A 26,570-nucleotide genomic window follows, 5' to 3' on the forward strand; every position below is an offset into this window, starting at 1 on the left:
GAATCCACACCTTCCGTCCAAGGCTTGTAAGTTATCGTCCGGTCTCACGGCGAAGGCTTACAAAGCCTGTGGACAGGCTGCTTCTGTCCTGCATGTCATGGCGCTCTTGCAGGTCGACCAGGCCCAGGCGCTCATGGACATGCACGAGGGTGGTAGGTCCAAGGCCCAGGCGCTTATGGACATGCATGAGGGTGGTTCTGACCCAGAGCTTCATTAGAACTTCGTTCCTGCGGGCAGGTGTTCCCCTAGAACAAGTGTCCAGGCATTCTGTGGTCACCACGGATGCCTCTGTCACCGGCTGGGGGGCCACGTACAACGGGCATGCTCTGTGTTCAGGTCTGTGGACGGGGCCTCAACTGCATTGGCACATCAACTGCCTCGAGTTGTTAGCAGTACATCTTGCGCTGGCGAGCTTCAAAACGCCGCTACTAGGCAAGCATGTACTGGTCTGTACGGACAGCACTGTGACCGTTGCGTACATCAACCATCAGGGTGGTCTACACTCCCGCCGCATGTCACAACTCGCCCGCCATCTCCTCCTTTGGAGTCAGAAGCATCTGAGGTCGCTTTGTGCCGTTTATATTCCGGGCCTGCTCAACTGTGCAGCCGACGAGCTCTCACGGCAGCAGGTGTTACCGGGAGAATTGCGACTCCACCCCCAGGTGGTCCAGCTGATTTGGAGGCGTTTCGGGACCGCACAGATAGATCTGTTTGCCGCCCCGGACACGTCGCACTGCCAGCTGTTTTACTCCCTGACCGAGGGGACCCTCGGCACGGATGCACTGGCCCATAGCTGGCCCCAGGGTCTACGCAAATATGCGTTTCCCCCAGTGAGCCTTCTTGCACAGACCCTGCGCAAAGTCAGGGAGGAAGACAAGCAGGTCTTGCTCGTTGCGCCGTATTAGCCCAACCGGACCTGGTTCCCTAGTGCTCCTCGGGACAGCCCCTCCCTGGCCCATTCCTCTGAGGGAGGACCTGCTCTCTCAGAGACAGGGCACCCTATGGCACCCATCTACCAGACCTTTGGAAACTCCATGTCTGGTCCTTGGACGGGACGCGGAGGTTCTAGGTGACCTACCCCCAAGCGGTAGTTGGCACCATCACTTCCGCTAGAACCCCCTCTACGAGGCACCTCTATGCGTTTAAGTGGAACCTGTTCGTTGAGTGGTGTTCTTCTCACAAATAAATCCCCTGAACTTGCTCGATCAGAGTCGTGCTTTCCTTCCTGCAAGATGGGTTGAAGCGAAGGCTGTCTCCCGTATGTTGCCGCTATCACCGCACATCACGATGCAGTTGAAGGTAAGTCACTGGGAAAGCACGACCTGATCGTCAGGTTCCTGAGCGGGGCGAGGAGACTAAATCCACCCGCTCTCTATACCCTCTTGGGATTTGTCTCTGGTCCTTTCGGCACTTCAGAGACCACCCTTTGAGCCTTTGCAATCAGCTGAGTTAAAAATTCTGTCCTGTAAGACAGTACTCCTGGTGTCATTGACCTCCTTCAAGAGGGTAGGGGACCTGCATGCATTTTCGTCGACGAATTGTGCCTAGAATTCATCCCGACTAACTCTCACGTGATCCTGAGACCCCGGCCCGGATACGTGCCCAAGGTTCCTACCACTTCCTTCCAGGACCAGGTAGTGAACCTGCAAGGGCTGCCTTCAGAGGAAGCAGACCCAGCCCTGACTCTTCTCTGTTCCGTTCCCACTCTACGTCTGTACGTGGACAGAATGCAAAGCCACAGGACCTCAGATCAGCTCTTCATCTGTTACGGAGGCCAGCAGAAGGGAAAGGCTGTCTCCAAGCAGAGGATGGCCCACTGGATAGTGGATGCCATCGCCTTGGCTTACAAAGCCCAAGGCGTGCCCTGCCCCCTCGGGTTGAGAGCCCACTCCACTAGGAGTGTTGCTTCTTCCTGGGCGCTGGCCGTGCCTCGCTGACAGACATTTGTAGAGCTGCGGGCTGGGCGACACCTATCACGTTCGCTAGGTTTTATAGCCTACGTGTTGAGCTGGTTTCAAGCTGCTCGCTTCAACCAGCCAGTAACACCGAAGTTCCCGCTCTAGTGTCAGCTTGCTGCGCCACTCCCCTCCACATGAAGCGGATACGTGTGCTTTTTTGCTCCAGTCGAGTTACCCACTCAGGCGAACCCTGTGAGTTCCTCCGCACCCCTTCGGCGTCGGACGCTCTGCAACGTCAGGCCTAGTGCTCGTATGCTTGTGTAACTTATGCTAGGCTGGGTTCCATATGTGGTGATCCCTGCGGCGATCCCATATGCGTATTCTTCCACGATCAGCTCCCTGCAGTGAGCCTGTGTCTTTCGCATGGCAGAGTCTGCTCTGCCATCCCTGTCTGGTGTTGCCTCCCCCTTCTTAGGCTGGGGCCATCCCAGTGACATTCCATATGTTGCACAGCCCCTAATCGACCAGTCCATATGTGTATTCTCCACATGCTACCTCCCTTCGGGCAGGATGTGGCTTCCGCAGCGTCCCTCTCCCCTGGAACTCCTCTATGCAGGCCTTCGGCCCCAGCCAGTTGGGGGTCTGTGAGTCTTGCTTAGAGGGCTGGATGTGGCAGCAACCATGGCATTTTCCATGGGATCCCAATTACGTCGTCACGTCGACGTTACGTCGAACATGAGCGACTGATAGGGAACGTCTCAGTTACTAATGTAACCCTCGTTCCCTGAAGGAGGGAACGGGAGACATAACGTCCCGTCGCCACCGTTGCTGACCATCGCTGTACGGCCGTCACGATCCCGGCTCCTCAGCGAAAAACAATGTGTGCGCCCAGTTCCTGTCTATACCTGCGCTGCGGGGCAGGGTGCGTGACGCGATTCACGCACGGCAACGGTCATTGGCTCGTTCTGTAGACACTCGAAGTTGATAGGGCTCCCTGAAGTGATCCCAATTACGTTGTCACGTCGACGTTGCGTCTTTCGTTCCCTCCTTCAGGGAACGAGGGTTACATTAGTAACCGAGACGTTTTCTACTGTTTTCCAAAGTTTGGATGAAACTAATTTTATGCCCCCTTCCTGTTTTAATACAGAGGAGTTATCCTCACTGTTTGATTCTACCTGCCAAAGTGTGTTAGACATTGTTGCACCTTTTAAAGTTATACGTTCTAAGCCAAAAAGTGAACCATGGTTGAACGATACTACTCGTGCTGTCAGATGAGAGTGCAGGAGAGCTGAATGACAGTGGAAGAAAAACAGACTACAGGTGTCTCTTGACATCTTAAAAGACACCTGGCATAAATACCAAAAAACTGTAAAAGCTGAGAAAATTAAATACCTATCTATTATTTCCAAAAATTCTCACAAACCTCAAGCTCTTTTTAGTACAATTAATGCTGTACTAAATGGGCCTACCTCTCAATTGTATTGATCTTACTCCTCTCCAGATGTCTGTGAGAAGTTTTAAAAAAAATTTATAGATAAGATAGAAAATATTAGAGCACACATTTGACCTTCTTCTGAGGACCCTTCTATTATTGTCACCTGCTCTGCTGTCTTTAACCAGTTTGAGCCTGTGTCTTTATCTTTTCTGAAATATATCATTGATCAAATTAAATCATCCGCCTGTCCTACATAGGTTGTCCCTCCACGTTTTTTAAAACAAGTTTTTGAAACTATTGGGCCTAAAATTCTAGGAATTATAAATAGCAGCCTGACCACAGGTGTTGTACCACTGGGCTTCAAACATGCAGTGGTACAACCACTAATAAAATAAATAAAATTAAATAAAGTAAAACCCAATCTTAACACATTAGTTTTCTCCAATTACCGACCTATTTCTAAACTTCCATTTCTTTCGAAAATATTTTACAGAAAGCTGTATGTATACAGTTGCAATCTTTTTTGGATTTACATGGAATTTTGGAGGTGTTTCAGTCTGGATTTAAAGCCCTTCATAGTACAGAAACTACACTTTTAAAAGTTTTTAACAACCTCTTATTGGTCACTTATTGGAGATTCTGCTGTTCTAATGCTGTTAGACCTTACAGCTGCATTTGATACCATTGATCATAATATTCTGATCTCTAGGTTGGACCACTGTGTTGGTATCAAAGGTTTTGCTCTAGAGTGGTTTAGGTCATATCTGTCTGATAGGAAGTTTTCTGTTTGCCTTGGAGACTTTGTGTCCCCATTGGCACCTTTTCCTTGTGGAGTCTCCCAGGGGTCTATTCTTGGCCCAATGCTGTTTTCACTGTACATCCTCCCTTAAGGGTCTATCCTAAGAAAGCATGGCATTTCGTTTCACTGTTATGCAAGACGACACACAACTTTATCTGCCATTGAAACAAAAGGATACCAGCTCTTTAAAATTATTGTTGGACTGCCTCACAGACATTAAAGCTTGGATGGCCATGATTTTTTATATATTTTAACGAGAGTAAAACGAGAGTGAAAGAATTGGGTTCCTTACTTCCGTACGTTAAATCCTCAGTTAAAATTCGAGGAGTAATCATGGACAGTGATTTTAAACTTGAAAAACAGATAAATTCTGTGGTTAAAGCCAGTTTTTATCAGTTAAGGCTCTTATCTAAAGTGAAACTTTTTTGTCATTTAAAGAGTTTGAAAGAGTTCCTCTCAATTGGACTATTGTAATGCCCTCTATGCTGGTGTCAGCCATGCATCTCTCTCACGCCTGTAGTTGGTGCAGAATGCTGCAGCTAGACTATTAAAAGGGATACGTAAGCGTGATCACATTTCTCCTCTACTGGCCTCCCTTCACTGGCTTCCAGTACGTTTTAGGATTGATTTAAAAATTTTAGTGTTTGCTTATAAATCCTTAAATGGTCTAGCTCCGACCTACCTTTCTGAACTTATACAACAACATGTCCCATCGAGGTCGCTTAGGTCGGCAGATTGCATGCTCTTGGCTGTCCCTAGAGTAAGGCTGAAACATAGGGGAGATCGGTCCTTTTCAGTTGCGGCCCCTAAACTATGGAATAATTTACCATTGTCTGTGAGGCTGGCCCCAACACTGTCTGCTTTTAAATCTAGTCTTAAAACATATTTATTTTCTTTGGCTTTTACTTCAGTTTGAGAGCTGTGTTTTTTTGGCTTCTTGTTGTTGTTTTATTTTTGTTGTTGTTTATTTATGATTTTGGATGTATAGCACTTTGGTCAACTTCAATTGTTTTAAATGTGCTCTAGAAATAAACTTGACTTTGACGTGCCTGCCTGCCTAAGTTTTGTCGACATCCGCCTCATAATTATCTATGCAGGAAAAACACTGGTGTCACATGATTATTCAAATGATTATCATGACAATGAGATTGTCATAATCTCTTTGATATGTAAAAAACATAGTATTAGCTTTTTTTTTAATTTGTAGTGTTTGTCTAGACAAGCATTGCTATTATTTTTGCTGAAGAGATAAAAGCCCCTTGCAGCTTGTGGAACAGGGATGTACTTTATTGTATTTTTTGCCTGGTTAGTCCAACAGAGTGATCAGACCTATGTACCTACTGTATGGGGTCCCCGGTTATATCTTTTGATGTAGAGGGCCCTAAGGTATTTTTATTTAATAAATAGTATTTTTATTTAATATATATATAGTTAGGGACAATAATTTGATTGTATTTAGGCTGCCTCGTCTTTGTATACATTACAATTATTTATAAATTGGTATATCTGAAATGACCTCTTAATTTGGCAGCAGTCTACTGAGGGCAGTAAGTATAAATATTGAAATGCAATTTTTTTTTCTTTCACATATTTAATAGTACTAAATTGCTAATGGAACCAGTAAGACATTTTTTTTATTGTAAAGCGCAATTGAAATCAGAACTGGAATTGTTTAATTCCTTATGGTTCCCAACCCTGATAATGGGAAAACTGTCAGTCCAACTCTTTCATTGAGCGTAAGATTTGCACAGGCAAGCACAGACATTTTCTTCAGAAACTGTTAAAATCAAGTTTCATAGGTAAAGACATTTGTGCCACCCAAAGCTGTAAGCAGTTAAGTTTTTCTTATGTCCTCATGACATTGCTGCAGCAGGGAATGCCTGAGCATTCGTCCTCTCTCTGTCGAGCATTAATTGGTGTGCGGAAAGAGAGTTCAGCTGATTAATGTGTGTGTGTGTGTGTGTGTGTGTGCGCGTGTGTGTGTTTGTACCTGCGTGGCGGTGAATGCTGAAGAGCCTGTGTTATAAAGGTGTCAAATAAACAGTGAGAGAGCTGTCTCCTCTTTGGCACAGGATTAGACGGCTTGTCAGCTTCATTATATTATTGTTTTTTGTTGGTATCGCAGTTCTTATACTCTAAGGGCCATCTCTCTTACTCGCTGTCTCTCTCGGTCTCCTTTAGCCTCTATGCCCTTAATCTTTTATTCTGTCTCTCTCTCTTTCTCACCCACAGTTTTTTCAGTTTCTCTTCATTTTTCTAAAGCCGTGCACTGCTGAGTCAGGTCTAGATCACGGCAGCATGCACTGACCATAGAGCCAATTCATCAACTCACAATTTCACTCCCAGCTCAAGGGAGAAAAGAAAGAACAATGAGGGGCTCTTCATCAACACCTACAAGGGCAATAGGAAATAAAGCACAACATGTCAGTCAGCCCTCTAGGAAGAAAATTATGCTGTCTGTTCAGGGTCTTCCCGCCTTATAAGTAATATAGGCATACACTGAGGTCCCCAAAGTTCCAGGGGGACCCCTCAAGGAGGTCCATAATGAATAAGCGGCCTATACCTTCCAACACGAGGACATGGAACAGAGAAACATGACAAAACTATACCAAACTCACATTTTTTCAATCTAGCTTCCATAAGTTGTGGAAAAAAACACATCTCTTTAACCTGGCATACACATAGAACATTATCAATTTCGATTAATCAAATCAGTTAAAGGATTGTTAGACTGCATAAACTAGGTCAGCCGGAACCGGGGACACTTCCTATTACACCCGATGTGCTCGATACATCTTAAGAAGAAAGGCATCTACGTTAATATTAGTCTCTCTGTTTATCCCGAGGTTTACTGTAGTCAGCCGAATCCGAGCCGTATCCACATCAGATGGTGGACCTGCGCCTAGACACGGCCACAACGCATGATGTAGTCAGCCAGATCGGGGCAGTATCCACATCAGATAGTTGACCTGCGCCTAGACATGACCACAACGCATCCCTGAAGTGTCAGCAGAGATCGTGTCAACTAGACTCTCTCCTGTGAAGGCCTCATCGACACAACAGCCAGTGGCACTGATCCTCAACAAACCCGTCTCCATACCGGCGTGATGACTCCGATCTTCAACCAGATGGAACTGGATAAATATTCTGAATGCTCGATCCAATCTGACTTCTGACCTGTAATGCTGCCTGAATCATAATCATACACTGTTCGTTCGTTGGCCAGAGGAGAACTGGCCCCCCGACTGAGCCTGGTTTCTCCCAAGGTTTTTTTTATCCATTCTGTCACCTGATGGAGTTTTGGTTCCTTGCCACTGTCGCATTTGTCGCCTTTGGCTTTTGGCTTTCTTAGTTGGGGACACTTAATATTCAACAATATTATTGATCTGCCTGCATTGGCACCATTATATGAGAACTGAACTGAGCTGGACGATGACATCACTGTTTTCTCCAGAGCAGCTATATATATATATATATAAGTGAACTAAATTAATAACTTTTTTACAACAAATATGAACCATCACTGAACTTGATTAAGCTGGACTATGACACTATTTTCTTCTAGATCTGCTGTACAGCCGAAACAAACTTTGTTGCATTATTTTCCTGTTATCTCTGTAAAGCTGCTTTGAAACTGTATTGTAAAAAGCGCTATATAAATAAAGGTGACTATTTTTATGTAATTATTTAGAAAATGTAATAATTTACTACACTATTCTCTATCCTTTTCTGTCAACCCCCCTAGTTCCCCCTTGCAGCCGCCTGGGGGTCGCTAGACTCCCTGGACAGTATTAAAACCCCTGCTCTAATTAAACGTGATATGCATGGACCTCAACATTTCACACGCCTACAAGAAGACATTTAATTAAAATATGAGGTCTGATTAATCACCACATGAAAATAATTGAAACTGACAACAAATGCAACAACAGCAGTATAAATAAAAGCAGGAGTAATCAGTTTAATTTATTCATGCTGTGCATTGCTTTGATCTCAAGTACTGCATAACAGTGTTATTATCTTCGCATTACACACCTTTCTCAAAAATTCTCAGAAACAAAAAACATGAAAAGGCTTTCTTTGTGTTTGAGACTTCGGTGTGTTGATTGTTTCATGTTAAAGCACTGAAGTTGGGGGACTGAAAGACAGGAGACCCTTATCAATGTTAATCAATGTGTCTCTGAGATAAATATGCAGTGTCAGCTATGCAGGAGAATCGATAATTAACTTTAAAGTTTCCAGTGATTGCAAATCCTGTTTAACTACTGTACATTTTTGCTGCTTCTGTGCCTGTGGTGCATTAAAAATTTCAGGAACACCACAAAAAAAGTAAAGAAAAAAGAATCTAATGAATGAATGAAACATTGACTGACCATCTTTGCACAGCAATGCAGCACTGAAAAGATTTTTTAATCACATGAATAGCATAGACGTAAATACATGTCAATAAATGATAAATAATGTAAATGCTAAACCTGCATTAAATTGTTAGAGGCTCAGGCAATAATTATAGCTAAAATGTGCTGCACAATCTGCCTTGAATTATTATGGACCTTGTTAAAAATATTTAAGCCTTCAGCTGCCCGTTTCTAACTGTGAGAACAAAAGGACATGCAGACCGGCTGGTGAGACACGCTAGGAACAGCACAAAATTTGATAGATTTTCCCAATTGTTGTTCAGAAACAAACATTATATTAAAAATGATTGAATTTACTTCAGGTCAGTAACTATAGGTGCATTCACGCCATGGCGAAATTACGAGATTCCGACTTGTAAAAAGTGTTTACATCATCGTAGAATTCATAATTACAACTTGTAAGCTCAAGAATTTTTTGAGAGCACCAACTTGTGACCAAGTGTCCGCTGCATATACATTTTGCCATTGATAGTGTTGCCATAGAAATGCAGAATTCCGCGTCCAACTTTGTTCAGAAAAAACTTCTTAACATTTTTTTTTTTTTTTTTTTGCTGACTTTACTGGAAATATCAGTCATCTGCCATTACACCTAAATTCTTCATCTTTATTCTCTTTTTACATCCAGATAAACCAAGTATGCACACACCTGAAGCCTTGGTGAGAAGTCATGTTGTGTATAATGCAAAGGTACAGTTTGAGACGTATTTCTTATTTGTTCCTGTGGTTCTCTCTGCTTCTTCTATATGTACTACACAAAAGGGGGTGGGAGCAGCCCTACGCTGCAAATGCACACTGTGTACACCATGTCTTTAACTTTGGGATGTGAGATGTGTGTGTAAGTGTGTGAAAGATGAGCCTGCTCTACTGAAGCTGTTGGTATGATGGATGTAGTGATGTTTAAATTTGTACTAAATTCACTAAAGAGTGAATAGACTTTTATTACAGCTCACTAAAGTCCCCTTCTGTGACTGTCACCTTCATCAAAGTTTTCATCAAGTACAGAATGCTACACACACATACTGTATGCTTATTAACCCAGTCACCATTACAAACAAAATATAGTGTTAATACATTACTTAAATCAACTGACATTGTGTCTGCTGTGTGTTTATGTAGTTCCTGGGAATCACAGATGTGGAGCAGCCCAAAGGGACAGACATGGTCCGTGTGGCTGTCAGGAAGCTGAAGGTAGTGTGTCCACAGCACTCCACCATTCTGTGCATTTATAGACCATAAAATGTGCTCACAGTTCTTCATGCCTGTTTATGGGGCAGAAACGGCTGTAATAATTATATGTAAATATACAGAGATTTTTAAAGGGTACATTTACTTCCAAAGTTCATATAACAGACTCAAGCCTCATTTTAATGTTATGTGAGTTCCTGTTCACACAAGAAAAAAAAAAGCTACTATATATATATATATGTTTGTGAATGTAAAAGGTCTGCAAAGTTTCAAAGATCAAAGTGCACGACAAATGGAGTTATTGTTTTCCAAAAGAAAGAACTGATTCTGAACTGTAGGCTATAGCCTTACTTACCTGTATTTTCATCAGTGATATTCATAAAATTTATGTTAAGTGTGAAGGTACTTGTGTGTGTGTGTGTGTGTGTCAACCATTTTTAAGAAATAAATCAGCTTGGTTCAAATTCCTAAATATTTGGGTCGTGGCTTAATAACCATGGGAAAATGTGGGTTTCACGGCCAAACCAGTAGATAACCACAGGTTTAGAGAGACCGGATCCTTGATCGAACAGTTTCAGTGGAAAAAAAAAGTTTCAGACACTGTGAGAAAAGAGGTGATGCTGCACATTAATGTAAAAATCTTTATGATACATCTTACTGCTTTGTTGTTATTTAAAAATAGAACTGAAATAGAACCTGGTGGGATTTTTAGGGTGACAGATTAAGGGCATGGTAATGATGTCCTTTTGCTGGCGATATTTCTTTTGCCCAATTTATGTCCAGCTTTGGACTTGACGGTGTATTCCTCTAGAGACGCGTTTGAGCACCTCATTTCACCTTATGCTCTACTGCTCTCCAGCATCCTTTAAAAATGGTGAACACCTCCGGCTCGGTCTGCTTTTCCCTTGGTATGTACTTCCGCTGCATGTGATGAATCACTTTTGCTTCCTCAGTTTCAAAGGCACATCAAGAAGTCAGAGGGGCAGAAGACTCCTAAAGTGGAGCTTCAGATCTCTATATATGGTGTGAAGATATTGGACCCTAAAACTAAGGTAGGTTTTTTCAAATATAAAATTGTCTTGTGTTCAGTCACAGGAAGTGCTGAATAAAGATAAAACCACTTGATGTGATTTCATGCATGGCAAGCCTAATTTAGACTCCAACAATCACAGCAATTTTTTCAGCTCCATAAACTACCCCACTATTATCCTCACACCTGCTCTGACAGAACAATGAAATGCAGTTTAACTGAAAATTAAATGTGCTAACTTATATTTCAAACATTTACTGTTTAATATCAATCAAGTTCTGTTAGCACAACTGATAGAATTATCTCATTCCAATATTAACTAATTCAGCAACTAAAGTAACCAATTAGCACTAAATGCAATAAGATGTGTTCAAAACAAAGACCTAAATGCCTATTTTCCATTTCTAAAGAGAAGGTGGCAGGTTGTTAGAAGCAGAAACTTCTCACATGAGAAATAGTTTATTTTGTCATGTGTAACGTGAGATATTTTGCTAGATATTTGCAGCATCTGCGCCACCACGAGAAAACACAGCAATAACCAAGGGCGGTCGCTTCTGGGCATCGGAATCGCTTCAGGGCTTTTAATTCTCAATGGGGAAAGACTAACACTAAGTGAATTTGCAATTGTGTTTGAAATTTTATTGCAATATCCCTTCTTAGACTTTAGTGAGTTTATGCTTTAGCGCTTGTCAGTCTGGATGAGACAGAACATACAGAGAGGATGTATGAGTCACATCAGCTGTGAAACCACCATTGTTCCATCAATATGTATCAATCATCATTTAGCCTACATTTATGTTGATTTTGCGACACAATACTGAAATTGATGTGATTTTCTGGATATTTAAAATAAAGCATTTCTTCGCAAATTAAACAGTAAAATGGTTTTCGGAAAAATAAAGTACTCACAAACTTGATCAAGATAGCCTTCATCACAAACTTGATTCTAATGAAATCTAATTTACAGAAAGGGGATCACATTTATATTCAAGTGGAAATAAACATATATTGGGCCCTATCTTACACCTGGCGCAATGCAGCGTAAAGTGCGACGCAAGTGTTTTTTGCTAGTTTCAGTCTGACGCAATTATCATTTTCACATCCTGCGCCACGTTGTTTAAATAGCAAATGCATTTGCACCCATTTGTGCGCCCATGGGCGTGCTGGTCTGAGAACGAGGTGTGTTCTGGCGCATTGTTGGCACGTTGCTATTTTGAGGCAACAGAAATAGACTGTGCCATTGACCAACTGAAACCTGGTCTAAAGTCAATGGCGCAATATTTGTTATTTAATGAGCGCGTTAGTAATGTGCGCCTATAGGCGGGTCCACAACGTGCATACACTCTACTTATTAAACACACAGGGACGTACAGCAGCACACAAACATGCCAAATATTTAAAATACAAGGATTACAATGTAAAAGATTATTATTGTGCACATAAAGATATGGTGGAATCCGGCTTGTCCCGTAGATGGTCTGCTTGCACACTTTTACCTCGCGCACAAGCAGATCCGTTTGCGCTCTGGAGATGCGTCTGGTCTTTCCACTATCAAATTCCATCATGTTAATAGCGAATCTGCCATGGCGCGAGCGCAACTGGCATTTAAAGGGAATGGGAGATGAGACTCTGATTGGTTTAACGCACGTAAATCCAAAAACACACCCATTACTCATTATGAGAATAGGGACAACCCTTTTAGACCATGCACCGAGCGCACCGACCATTTTTCCCGTCATTAAACTAGCAAAAGTGGATTCGGACACGCCCTAAGTGAACTTGTGCCGTGCGCTTTAGACCATGCGCTTAGATCGTTAAAATAGGGCCCATTATGAAAACCCTAATGCTCAAAATAATTAATTGGTTTGAGTAAGATAAATTTAAATTAAACAAATTAGTTCAATCAAATTAACTTTTATGAATATATAGAACTTTCTTTTTCTTTTGAGTTCACAAAACTGACACATTTTAAGTAATCTGAATTGGTTCATTGTTTTGAGTTTTATGAACTTGTTTCTTTTCATTTAGACAAACTTAAGTTTAACTGGAGCTGGGCTGGGATTTCTATTTCCAAGCATGCTTTGCCATGACACTCGAAGGGGAGAGTAATTGCTGAAATTAAGTGTTACAATGTTTTTGTGCAAGATTAATGTTAAGTGGGAGATTTAGTATTTAATGTTTAGCTAAATACTAATTTAGCATATATACTAATATATACTAATACTAATATACTAGCATATATACTAATACTAATTTAGCATATATATATATATATATATATGCTAAATTAGAAGAGTTTCTGTAATGATGTTTTTGTTTTGTTTTTTCATCATGGTGAGGAGTGGAGCATGATCTTATTTTGAGAACAGAAATGTTACATTTTCTATATTACCGCACTCATTCAGCAATTGCTATACTAATGCTATCAAAGTATTGTGTTTCCAATTAGCAAGTTAGCATTTACTGAATTTCTGAAGTTTCCACTACTAAAAATATTTAAGTTGATATTACATAATCATTTTTGCCTCAAATTTTTTTTTACAACTTATTTGGGTTTACAGTGTCAATACTGTAATCAGTAAATATAGTCATATGCGTCATTGATGGTGCTGAGGGATAGGACATATCCTTATCAATTTTTGAAACAGCTTTCAGCAGGAATGTATCCATTTCGAAGAAGCATCTCCAGTTGTTGAGCAGAGTTTTAATTTTGTTCAAGTGCGTAAAATGAGTGTGGATCTGAAGCGGGAATATGTTATTTTGCATGCTTTGATGAGAGCTCGTTGAGGCTGTTATCAGTGGCTGAAGGCAACAACATAATGTTCTTGAGCACAGACAAATGCTCCAGTTTATCGCTTTTCATTCCAGTGAAATCACAAAAGAAAATGCAAACAAATGTGCCAATTTATACACTGAGAAGCATCTGAAATTTTGCTTACAAAATGTTTTATTAGGGCAGATTAAATGAATGGTTCAGCAAGAACTATGTCTCTTTGTAATGAGTTAATAATGAGTTCCCTCCCCCGTTCACACCAATTTTTTAAAGGGGTGGTTGATTATGATTTCACTTTTCTAACTTTAGTTAGTGTGTAATGTTGCTGTTTGAGCATAAACAACATCTGCAAAGTTACAATGCTCAAAGTTCAAAGCAAAGGGAGATATTTGCTTTTAAAGAATTTGCTTTTTAAGGACTACAACAAACGGCTGGTAGGGACTACACGCCATTTCTCCCGGGTTAGTGACATCACTAACCCTAGAATTTGCAAAAACCCTGCCACCTGAACACGATTTATAGATTATCAAGACAGAATATGCTAATCAATGACTAGAAGATAACTACACATCAGCTACATAAATTCATCAACTAACCATTAAGAAATGTCCTGTTGCATTCTACATGTTGTCACTTCTTCTTGAGTCTCTCCATCATTGACTTTGTTGACATCATCTGTCTTCGGTTTGAACATAAGGCTAAAAGTTGGAATTTTCAGTGCATGTCTGTGTGAGGTAAAATGACACAAGCTGTTGAAGCTCCGCCCTCTGTGCTGGGAGCAGCAGCTCATTTGCATTTAAAGGAACAGACACAAAATGGTGCGTTTAAATTTAACATGCTATATAAAAATATCTGTGGGGTATTTTGAGCTAAAACTTCACATACACACTCTGGGGACATCAAAGACATATTTTACATCTTGTGAAAAGGGCATTATACCACCCCTTCAAAACAAAGTGACACCCATGAGTATGGGTGCCAAAATAAATAAGCACTTCTCATGCATGTGAAATAGGCTAATGTCAAAAATGTGACATCTTTTAATTCTGGGAGAAACATCTAAAAAAAAGTAATAAACGTAATTTTTGAAACATAAACGAGAACACATGAATTCGCCCAAGCCATGAAAGAGCCTTAAAAATTTAAACCCCTGAGCAAAAAAAAAATTCTCCTCTGGGCTGTTTTCGATTTGTTGCTTTTTGCTTCAAAATAGGTCAGTCATTCCAGTGAGCCTTTCATCTCAGTTCAACTGTCCTTCTTGTTCCAGGAGATGCAGCATAACTGCCAACTTCACAGAATGTCCTTCTGTGCAGATGACAAAACAGATAAAAGAATCTTCACCTTTATCTGTACAGAGCCCGAGACGAAGAAACACCTGTGTTACGTGTTTGACAGTGAAAAATGTGTAAGTATAAGCTTGTGATATCTAACAAATGTTAAATACAGTAGAAACCTGGTTTGTTTATTGATTGCAATGTGTGCAAATATTGCCCAGGCGGAGGAGATCACTCTTGCTATCGGACAAGCCTTTGATCTCGCCTACAAAAAGTTCCTAGAGTCTGGTGGAAAAGATGTAGAGACGAGGAAACAGATTGGAAACCTTCAGAAACGAGTAAGATTATGTTCATGGATTACTGCACACACACACGTTCAAGATGCATATATGTGCTCAGAATTCTTCATTCTCACACAAACACGCTCATAGCAGGATGATTCTCGGGTACTTCTGGCCCTGTGGAAAATATGCAACTCTTTTAAGCCACACTAAACACACCTTTCACTAATTTATTTTGTAAAAGAATTTTGATACTTATTTCTTAATGCAATAAAAATTCCCAACATCTCGATTTTATATTGTTTTTTTAAATAAAATGGCTGACTCTTTTGTCCTGCTGAGGTTACTTTTATTGCTAGATTATGTGCATCCATAATTAAATTACTTGTTTTATTAATTATTTTGTTTGTTTTCTTCAGACATCGTTTAAATCAGCTTAGTTTCAAAGTCCTCCTGTAGTCAATAATTGTATCCCTTAAAACTTATCTTTGATCACCAAAATGACATATTTAAATGTTTTTTCCTTGAAAAAAAATTCCTTCATACCTTTGAATAGCTTGAAAGTAACTCTACACCCTTGCCTCATTTAGTATACGAGGCTCTATGAATATGCAAATTAGCTCCACCTCCACTCACTCACACCAGCTCAGAGATCCACTCGTTGATCATCATACGGTGACGTGATTGGTTACGAGGTAGTTTGTGACGTCAAAAAAACTGCACTTTTCAAACTATCTTTTTTTCACTGCAATTTAAAGAGAAAATATTCAGCAATGGTGTTGACTTATGAATTTGCACACAGTAAGCATATTGAAAACACCACATATAAACATTAAAAACTTGATTTTTACCACAGGGGGACTTTACAAATGTAATTATTCATTTTTTTATTACAGATTTTAAAGTTTAAGATTGATTGTGGGTCTGGGACAAGGGTAAAACAATAGAATAAAACAATAGAATATCCATCTTATTTGATGGATGCATGCGCAGCCATTTGTAAATTGAATGTGTCTAGTTAATCCTCCTCCAGTTATTTTGAACTTGTTATGCTGCTTGATATTGTAAACTGGTATTTCTTACCTTAATATTTTAATGTATTGTCATAATTATGAACACATTGTTATTGTTCTACTTATTTACCTATAGCAGCTAAGGAATCAGAAGTCTCACACATTCAAAGAAAATAGCTTACTTCTGCATTGCAAAATAAAGTGGATCCATAAAAGTCATTTGGAAAGTGGCAAAAGTAAATGATGAAAGCATGATAAAAAGTTTCCAAGATTTTGTTCAAAAGTTGTTAGTTATAAAAATCAACCCCTGAGACATAAAAGGGCTCGCAGTTAAAGAAACACCCTTCAATTTGAGAGTTGATTCTTAGGAACATGTCAACAAACAGCAACATGGAGGAAGGCTTGCGGTTGTTTTGAAAAAAAAAAAAAAAATAGTGGAAAATGTGGATGTGACAGTGCTTGGGGAGATAAGGGAAGACAACTTTTTGTAGACTGGTGCACACAAGGATTTGGAAAGGGGGGTAGGGTTGATATTTGGGTTGTTGTCAATAAACAGGTTTCCTTTAAAAAGTTTAATTCTGGCGTACTACAAACTTTGCCAATTTCAATCTGTGAATCCACATTGCTTATGTGGCCATTTTGAATACTGTAACCTGTTAATATAGGTGCCGAAATATAAAAAGCAGAGCTCACATGTGCAACGGATAGTTGATAAACTTAAATGAAACATATTTGTTCAACAACGGTCTTTTCCGTTCCCTGATTTTGATTCCAGTGTAAATACATTTAATGTATGCTGCATTACATCTGTAAAAATGCTCCTTTTCATAAAATACTGTATGCTGCTTATATGCAGCTTTCTTTGAAGTGTAAATATGACTAAAGATAGACGAATCTAACCAGAATAATCCTGTGAGCAGGCTGTGGGTTGTCCCGAATCCCAAAGACTTATGTAAAATGTTTGCATGTGATTGAGAAATGAAAATGTGAATCGTTTTATTCAATATGTGCTTATGTTAATTGAAGATTCAGGATTTGGAGATGGAGAACTCAAAACTGAAGAAGAAGCTTAAAGAGCTGGAGGATCAGCTGATGGATCCTCGCTGCTCACCAGTACGTTCAGTAGGAAATGAGTCTTGCTTATCATTCCAGTCGGATGCTGCTCCAATCTCATTGATTCTGCTCTCTTTTAGTTATTCAAAATGTTTGTTTTTCTCTCCTATCTACTTGGGCCACATGTTTTCCCCTTTTCTCTATTCCAATCTATCTTTCGCTCTCTCTCTCTCCCCAACCCCCAGTGCCCTTTTTCAGCACCTGCATGTTAATGTGTCTAATGAGCCGTACATTTTGCAGAGGCCGTCTGCCTTGTCCTGGTGTGGTGATGTCACATCACTGTCCAGCCTAGAGATCTCCTCTGTCACTCTAACGCCTGTCAGCTCACCCGATTCCAGCCAATCAGCAAGCTTGCTCACCCCTCCTCCTGCTAAGCCCACCCAATTACAATCCACAAGTGGTTACATCGTGCCACGACCTCGTGTAAATGTCTCGTACACAAAAATAACACAGTTCACTTTGCATGCAATTCACTTAGCTACTACACAATCTTACACTTTAATTTGAATCTTTAATTCGTAAAGGGATAGTCCATCCAAAAATGAAAAATTCTCTACATTTACTCTCACGTGGTTCCAAACTTGAATGGCTTTTTTTCTTTGATGATAGACAGATTGGGTTATTTTTCAGAATGGACAGTCCATGTAATTCATGCAATATAGCAATGGATGAACTATTTCTTTAATGCAGTGGTTCTCAATTTTTGGGGGGTGACACTCTCCTTTTAAAGTAAAAACCTCTGCACCACCCCCCTCATTATCAAATGTTAAATAATTTAAAACAAAATAAGAAGTTGTGTTTAATGTTTTCGTGAAAAACTTTTTGGTTTAGTAATATTTGGTATAGTAGGTCAGGGGTGTCCAAACTTGGTCCTGGAGGGCCACTGTCCTGCAGAGTTTAGCTCCAACTTGCCTCAACACACCTGCCTGGAAGTTTCTAGTATGCCTAGTAAGACCTTGATTAACTGATACCCCTTCAAAATCGGTCTTTTAACGTTGTGTCATCGATGACGCTATGGGGAAACACCTTTCACCTAGAATACTGAGGCCTGATTGGCATAATGACATTGAATCGCAATGTCCAATGGCGTTCAAATGTGCGAATCAGGGACAGGAACGCGCCGTAATGCTGTGCTGGGCGCCAAGACCGTGACATTATCATAATTTCGTCATTGCCGAAAAGTGGATTTAAGTCTACAAGATCCCCTTGTGCGTTGCGGCGAACAAACATGCCCTTGAAGCCTTGTTCCATCTGCGTGGGACCAATTAAACTTCCAGATTAGCATGAGATGTGAGTTTTTTGCCTGTGCCGTGCCTACACAGAAGCCACCATAAAAGGCTTTTAATTGCCCTCACTGTGTGGCCATAAGCGTAGGGACTCTCTGGGTTCAGATTTGGGGTTTGGAGCTAAACTTTGCAGGACAGTGGCCCTCCAGGAGCTGTATTGCACAACCCTGTAGTAGGTATTATTTTGGGGTTATTTCACGCAGTGAAAAATACATTGCGGTGTAAAGAGGACACTGACAACAGGCCGACAGCTGAGACAGAGCAGGTTACTTTTGGTATGAAAAGGGCCTTATTTTAACGATCTAAGCACATGGTCTAAAGCAGAGGGCGCAAGTGCACTTAGGGCGTGTTCGAATCCAAAAAAAAATGGTCAGCACGCCCGGCGCATGGTCTAAAAGGATTGTCCCTATTCTCTTAATGAGTAATGGATATGTTTTGGGCTTTATGTGCAATAAACCAATCAGAGTCTCATCTTCCATTCCCTTTAAAAGCCAGTTGCGCTTGTGTCATGGCGGATTGCTATTTACATGGCGTAATTTGCAAGCAGAAAGTCTGAACGCTTCTCCAAAGAGGAAACGGATCTGCTCGTGCACAAGGTTAAAGCGCACAAAATGAATGAACATCAGAAGGTATGTTGTTTCAATCACGGAAAGACGTCAATATGCATCATTTTTCAAGTTAAAGTCCACCGACGTTAATCTTCTAACTCTCCTGATTTGTTTGTCGTACAAAATGGTGGATTCAACATTATGATTGGTCAATCAAACTCCCGGCGAAGGATGAATTTGTTTACATAACCACTACTCAGTGAATGCCATACATACAAGAAACTCGCACAAACCTCATTTGTTTTCGCGTCTGCCATCAGTGTGGTAAATCTGAATGTTGAAAGATTTTAAAACTAGGGAAGTGTCCCCACCTTTTGAGAACCACTGCTTTCTTTTTTCTTGCAAATAAATAAATAAATAAGAACTAAATACCTAAATAAAAAAGGAACACATAATGATAAAAAGTATACACAAAATTTACAGTTAAATGCTTATCACACAAACGAAGTCAGATCTTACATTTGGGCTGGTTCTGACGCCTTTATAATGATATGTTTGTTGTCAATGTTATTAGGCTGGAAGCATGCAAGCTAGAGCGCCCTCCACTGACATATTTGATATGGTTCCATTCACCCCTGAGTCTCCAATAACAAGACGGTTGAATTGTAACGGCATCTCATCTCCGTACCTGCTTCCAAAAGACAGAGGTGGGGGGCTCCTTTATTTGTGCTGTCTCACTTAGATGAATGTGTCACATTTTCAAAAACCTGAAGGCAAGATCCATAATTGCTAATGTCATATGCTTCTCCATAAAATGGTCCATTTGAGTTGAAAACAAATGGAGCCAGGGTGTATAGATGTTGTATGAAGACATTTGTTAGTAAATAGTTGTGAATTTCGCTTTCAGTTCCAATGCACTGACAGATGTTTTTAGTAATGAGTTAATTATATATAATATACATTTATAATATTCTATTTATAAAAAGAAATGTCTGGATTCAAACTTTGCAAGGGGTGATCCATGAACTATTGCACACTCTGCTAAATGACAAATTATTGACTACTTTGTCTGGTTGTGCTGTAGATATAGACCTGTTTGGAGCAGAACCATTTGATCCGTTCATTTGTGGACCTACTGTCTTCACCCCAGACATCCAGTCCAAACTGGATGAGATGCAGGTAAGCACATTTATTTAGTTTTTAATCTTTCATTTACATATTCAACAATATTAAAATTCTGATCAATATGATGATTATTTTCATGTTATATTTAAAAATATATATATTGGTGGATAATCAATATGGTACCAATAAAGTATGCATGTTTTTATTCTGTAAAAGCTATTTTATTTTTATAATATCATGCATCTACTAAATATTGTATTCAAGTACAATCTTTATATTCTCTATAACTCTACAACAACACTACTTGTTTATGTATCATAAGGTTTTAATTTGGTCTCTGATGCAATGTGTAATATCTTCGAATTGAAATACTATTTTAAAAAAAAGTGTGAATCATTTTGAACACGTTGCTCATATGTTTTGAATAGGATTATGATAGAATTCTAGATATGGGAAAGAGAAATGTCAATAATGTGTCATAAACAAAAACAGTAGAAGCATCTAACATGATTGTCAGACTGTATTAAAAGATCAAAGCATATGAGGAGTATTTGGCAGCATTCGCCCCACTGTACTATAGACTGTTTTTAATTCCCATTCCAATAATCCAAAGGATTATGGAAGTTTCCATTTATGACATCCCACCTGTTATGAGATTATTAGACCCTATCATTTGCACTCCTGTGTCTGTAAATCCTGTAATCCTGAATAATTCAATTATCTTCATCTCTCTTTTCACCCTTAATGCCACCCCCAACCTCTCAGCGGCAGAGATGGTTTGTACACTTTCATTTGTGATTCACCTCACAGTGTATCCTCTAGTATTTGATATGGTTTTACAAGATTTACAAGCATTAATTTTGCTGTATCTATATATAGTATTTTGCTGTGTCTAAATGGTGTTGTATGTCTTACTGGGTTAGTTCACCCAAAAATAAATATTCTGTCATTAATTACTCCAACCTCATGTCATTTCAAACTTAACACCAACTGAACACAAATGAAGATCTGAGAGCTTTCTGTCCCTCCATTGACAGCTACGCAACTACCACTTTGACGCTTCAAAACGTTTATAAAGAGATCATAAAACTAATCCATATGAATTGAGCGGTTTAGTCCAAATTTTCTGAAGAGACACGATCACTTTAAATGATGAACAGATTGAATTTAGGCTTTTATTTACATATAAACATTCAGAACCCAATAAGGTTCATTCTTGCATGTATAGCAGATTCAGTTGTTTCCATCTGTTTATGTTCGCTGATCAATGTTTATATGTGAATAAAAGCCTAAACTCAATCTGTTCATCATATAAAGCGATCGTGTCTCTTCAGAAAATTTGACTATGGATTAGTTTTACAATCTCTTTAATGAACTTTTTGAAACGTCAAAGTGGTAGACCTTCAGTGGAGGGACAGAAAGCTCTCAGATTTCATCAAAAAGATCTTCATTTGTGTTCCAAAGATGAAACGGGTTTGGAACGACTAGTAATTAATGACAGAATTTTCATTTTCGGGTCAACTAACCCTTTAATATGTTAAACCAACATGGAATCTGATTTTGTTCTTTCCCTAATTTCTGGACCTATTTTGTGAGTGTGCAGAATTGAATTTATGGTCAAATATATTAAAATTGAGCTGAGAAGGGCTGGGGTGAACTTTGTCAATGACAGGCGTTTAGTTCTGCAGTTGCGGATTCTTTGTGGTGCTGGTTATTGCATGCATGCCATCTCATTTTTGTTTACACACACATAAGCAGTACCATGCTGCTGGATGTAGAGTTTCAGCCCTAAGCTTATTTTTTCAATGTGTAACATGAAGAAAAATCATTGAAAATGTGCACTGATAGAGACTCATTCCTATTGGCTGCATGTATTGAGGCTGCATTCATGAAAGTCAACATTTCACAACCACAGATGCAGAAGAACAGCTTGGAAAACAACATAAAGAATTAACACTTCAGTGCTGCTTATGTGTGCAATGTGAAGCCGGTTTCACTGTAGAGGTTCATTTTAAAGATAACAATTTTGAATGTACATGAACTACTGGTCTGTTAGCATTAAACAATGTGATGATGTTTTGTTTGTTATAATGTTAATAATGAAAGTTATTATATAGTCTTATCTAAACTTGAATTTATCTTTTTCATTGACCTTGTTACATGTTTTTATTGAGCTCACAGTTTAGTTCATATTTTACATTTGTTGTTTTGGCAGGAGGGGTTCCAAATGGGACTGACTCTAGAAGGGACAGTGTTTTCCCTGGATCAGGTGGACAGCCGATGCTGATTTTGGAAAGACATTTTTATATACGCTGTGATTCTTGACCTCAAAACCCTAAAAAAAAAATCACATATTTAATATTTGTATTTTGAAATTGAGTTTGAAAGAAATGTAGCAGGAGCCTCACAAAGGTCTGTAGAGGTCATTTCTATTTTTATATAATAAAATCAACATTTAATATTGATGATTTGTGTATTTTAACTTCTTAATCCTGAAACAGAAATTGTTAAAAGAGAGATTGACACAAAATGTGATCTAGCTCTTTCTAGAATTTTTCTAGAGTTTGGACCAAATTTAGATGCAAAGCTGTATTCATTCACGGCCAGGTTGTGTTTAGAATCCTTGCCAAATTATAATAATTTGTGGTTGCAGTTGTTGCTGAGGAGGTTGCTCATGTTGTAATGGTGCAAAGACTAAAAGGTTATATTATAATATCTAAACTATTAATATACTAAACATCATCAGGGTTATAGATTTATCAAAAAATTTATATGTTCAGCAAAATCATTGTTGAGGTTCTCCATTTATATTTCCAGATGTTCCAATCCTTTTCTCTTTCATTGATGGCTGTTTTAATATTTGTTTAATGCTTATCACTTGCTCTTTAATGGCGAATAAATGAAAACTGATAGCACACCATATTAGCTTTGTGCTCTTTTTTTCAACAGCAGCAAACAGTTACTCTACTAACATTTATTCATGATAAAACTCAAATGAATTCTGTTGAAAAGGATTTCAAATATTTAATCTGGAATTCATTACAAACAATTGCTGCCCACTTCCCCTCTTAAGAGTACAAAAAGCTGGATAAAGAGTTTCTTTGTGTCATGTATCGTAGGCTAATGAGTCTTTTAATGAGACCAACATTGGAGTTTTCATTAATAATTAAGTATAAATTAATCATCCGTCCAACAGTTTGATTTCTCTCTCGTATGGTCAATTGGGATTGGGAAGAGAACTGTTGGAGAATTGAATGCTACCCTGAATAAGATCCTGCTTTAATACTACACAAACAAACTCATCCATCTCATCCAGATTCACTTAACCTTCAAAATCCCCTAGAAATGACTGCAATTTAAGGGTGAACAACATCAACAAAACATCATACATGTTAGACACTCAAGGCTGTCAAATTTGTAAAACATGACTTTTTGAATTCATTTCAAATCAATGTTTTCACATACTTTAATAACACATGGCGTATAAAGTATAAATTAAAGGGTCCATATAGTCTCTCATGCACTCATACACCACAGGCTAGTGGAAATCATCATGAATAATCATGAAATAAAGGTCAGAAATCCCTCAAGGCCCTTACAGACGGCGTTTGACAATAAATACTGTATTGGCTGAGAACTCCAGTCCAAATGATGATGCTTTTATCCTTGACTTCATGAGAAGCACACATGGCCGATATCAATGCCAAACTCCTGATCTTGGCCACCTATATCCACTGGAGCCAAGTCCACAATCGGGAGCCGTGAAAGGGTTTGTGTGCGGTACTCAAAGACAGTCCGGCCCCATTCGCCGTTGGGTTTCTGGAGAGAGGAACAAAGAGGGAAAATTGTGAGTTTTTCCATTGGTAGCATTTTTGCATAAATGAAAACACTTACTGAATGCTAATCTTGACATTGTCATCAGCATTGGGGACTAACTAACTTAAGGACCATTCACGCTGATTCGCAGCAATTTGCAGCAGCGAAATGACCGCAAGTCATTCAGTGAGATGAGATGATTTCCAGCAACAGCGATGCAACAAAGTTTAACAGAGTGATGATTTTATGCAAATGAGAATAGAATGTGATGTGGAAACTACCAATGAGAATGTGTGATACAGTTGGATACTTAAGTCATGTAAGAACACCTACTAGCACAAGTGTAATCGTCAGAGTGAACTTATATAGCAAATATAATAGTAACTTTTACAGTAACAGCTACATTTTTCAGTATCACGGTCTCAGTATTTTAAATTAGTTGTATTTATTAGTGTAAATGTACACTACCAGTCAAAAGTTTGTAAGAATTAAGATTTTTTTATGCTTTTAAAAGAAGTTTCTTATGCTCACCAAAGCTTCATTTACTTTATTCGAAGTACACTAAAAACAGTAATATTGCTGTTTTCAATACTGATTGACTGTTTTCTATTTTAACATATTTTAAAATGTAAATTATTCCTGTGATGGCAAAGCTGAATTTTCAGCGTCATTACTCCAGTTTTCAGTGTCACATGATCCTTCAGAAATCATTCTAATATGCTGACTTGGTGCTCAATTATTATTGGTACTAAATTATTAATAATGATTCTAATTAATATCAATGTTGAAAATCATGCCACTTTTTTCAGGATGAAGGATGATGAAAAGAATGTTCAAAAGAGCAGCATTTCATTTGAAATTAAAAATCTTTTGTAACATCATATATGTCTTTGCTCTCAGTTTCTACAAAAATATTAAGGGGCAAAAACTGTTTTCAGCTTATACAATATTAAGAAATGTTTCTTGAGTAGCAAATGAGCATATTAGAATGATTTCTGAAAGATCATGTGACACTGAAGACTGGAGTAATAATGCTGGAAATTCAGCTTTGCCATCAAAGGAATACATACATTTTTAATCAAACAAATGCAGCCTTGTGAGCATAAGAGACTTTTTCAAAAACATTAAAAAAAAAAAAAAATTATTCCAAACTTTTGACCAGTAGTGTACATGTCATTGATCAAACAAACTATATTAAAATATAAATATGCCTACTTAAATAGTTTTTAATGTACTATTTTAAATGTTATCTATTAGTTTAACTACTACGTATGATTAGCTACGTATGATTAGCTTTTACCCAAACAATCTAAAATTGGAAAAGTAGCTTGTAGCTTCCCCAAAACTGATTATTTTATGTAGTAAATGTTGCTACAAAGTCAAAAATCGAAACATACAGAGCAGCCGTCGGAGATGACGGTGTACTTCAGACGGTTGCTGCTATATGCCTTGATGTCCTGTCCATCGGAAGCCTTTAGGACTAAAGCCTTCTTCAGATTGCTGTTCTTCTCATCTTTATAGGCCACACTGTTTTTGCAGTGGTAGGTGACGGTCTGTGCTGCTTCTTTTGACAGAAGGCGGAGGAACCTTAACTGGACTGATACGATGTTAGCTGATGCCTCTTTGTTTCCATAGGTGAACTGAAGAGTAAAATAAGAGTAGGAAATATACATTTAAGTGACGTATACAGGGCAAATATTTTTGATGTTCACCATTGTACTCATATTAACCTTAGTTCCCCGGTTCATGGTTGCTCCATACCAGACTGGTTTTGGTAAGCTGGAGCGTGATGTCCACCAGTTCTTGCGTGGGATACTGGCAGGGTTGGCAGGTATACAGGTCTCCCCCATTTCCATGTTACAGTACACTTGGATGGCGTCTCTAGCGCTGCCCTCATTCGGGTCTATCCAATACTCACCTGGGATACATTGAGAAAGAGAGATGTACTTTTAAAACAGTGAGATCCTCACATATACAGTATATCATTGATTATTGCATATACAGTAGGCCTATATCACACTGGATTATAATGACTCATGTGTGGCCTACGTCACGTGACCATCCCAACATGTATACGTCACGCAAGAGGTTGTGAACTCAACTTTATCGTGAACGAGCTTTGCGGAGCTGGACCAAGGCGAGCATTTGTAGCTGAAAAGTTTTTTTGATCTGAAAATGACTGATTGATTCACTAGATTCATCGGCTGGGGTTGTGTGGACCCATTTGAAGCTGCCTACATACGGATTTCGAACCATCAAAAATGGTCTACGTTGGGCACCCTTCACTTGGAGAAAAATTAGATGGAGAAAAATCCTGGAATGTTTTCCTCCAAAACCTTAATTTCTCTTTGTCTGAGGAAAGAAAGTCATATACATCTTGGATGCCCTTGGGGTGAGTAAATCAGGAAATGTTCATTTTTTTATTTTGTTGATGGGAAATTGTAAATAAATCTGTAAGTAGGTTCTTATTTTCGATCAAACTACTTGCACACAGCATTTATGTGGTTTGAGGTCTGGGCTAGTCCAAGCAATCTGGATCATGATTCAGCTCAATGACAGATGAATGCACATCTGTT

General features: G+C 39.2%; 2 protein-coding genes across 4 annotated transcripts in view; one reads left to right on the plus strand and one right to left on the minus strand.

The window, feature by feature from the left end:
- gulp1b (GULP PTB domain containing engulfment adaptor 1b) overlaps positions 1-23,100 on the plus strand; it is a 77,116-nt gene extending 54,016 nt beyond the window's left edge. The window contains exons 3-13 of one of the 3 annotated variants that reach the window (XM_084129549.1): positions 9,176-9,237; positions 9,667-9,738; positions 10,689-10,787; positions 14,806-14,943; positions 15,034-15,150; positions 17,133-17,219; positions 17,460-17,642; positions 19,628-19,760; positions 20,138-20,232; positions 20,944-20,954; positions 22,394-22,643. In XM_084129549.1, coding sequence (XP_083985675.1) covers positions 9,176-9,237; positions 9,667-9,738; positions 10,689-10,787; positions 14,806-14,943; positions 15,034-15,150; positions 17,133-17,219; positions 17,460-17,642; positions 19,628-19,760; positions 20,138-20,232; positions 20,944-20,954; positions 22,394-22,415 — 1,019 coding nt within the window. In that variant the 3' untranslated portion in view covers positions 22,416-22,643. Of the gene's footprint in view, positions 1-9,175; positions 9,238-9,666; positions 9,739-10,688; positions 10,788-14,805; positions 14,944-15,033; positions 15,151-17,132; positions 17,220-17,459; positions 17,643-19,627; positions 19,761-20,137; positions 20,233-20,943; positions 20,955-22,393 lie in introns of all 3 variants that reach the window. The other 2 variants (XM_084129548.1, XM_084129550.1) reach the window with 2 other exon arrangements.
- A 37-nt stretch (positions 23,101-23,137) lies between these two features.
- col5a2b (collagen, type V, alpha 2b) overlaps positions 23,138-26,570 on the minus strand; it is a 32,089-nt gene continuing 28,656 nt past the window's right edge. The window contains exons 52-54 of the mRNA XM_084129547.1: positions 25,725-25,912; positions 25,392-25,634; positions 23,138-23,997 (exon numbers count right to left, since the gene is read on the minus strand). Of these exons, the coding sequence (XP_083985673.1) occupies positions 23,851-23,997; positions 25,392-25,634; positions 25,725-25,912 (578 nt within the window). The 3' untranslated portion in view covers positions 23,138-23,850. The remainder of the gene's footprint in view (positions 23,998-25,391; positions 25,635-25,724; positions 25,913-26,570) is intronic.

The sequence above is a fragment of the Abramis brama genome (genome assembly GCF_963993115.1).
Source record: "Abramis brama genome assembly, chromosome: 11".
Taxonomy (NCBI): domain Eukaryota; kingdom Metazoa; phylum Chordata; class Actinopteri; order Cypriniformes; family Leuciscidae; genus Abramis; species Abramis brama.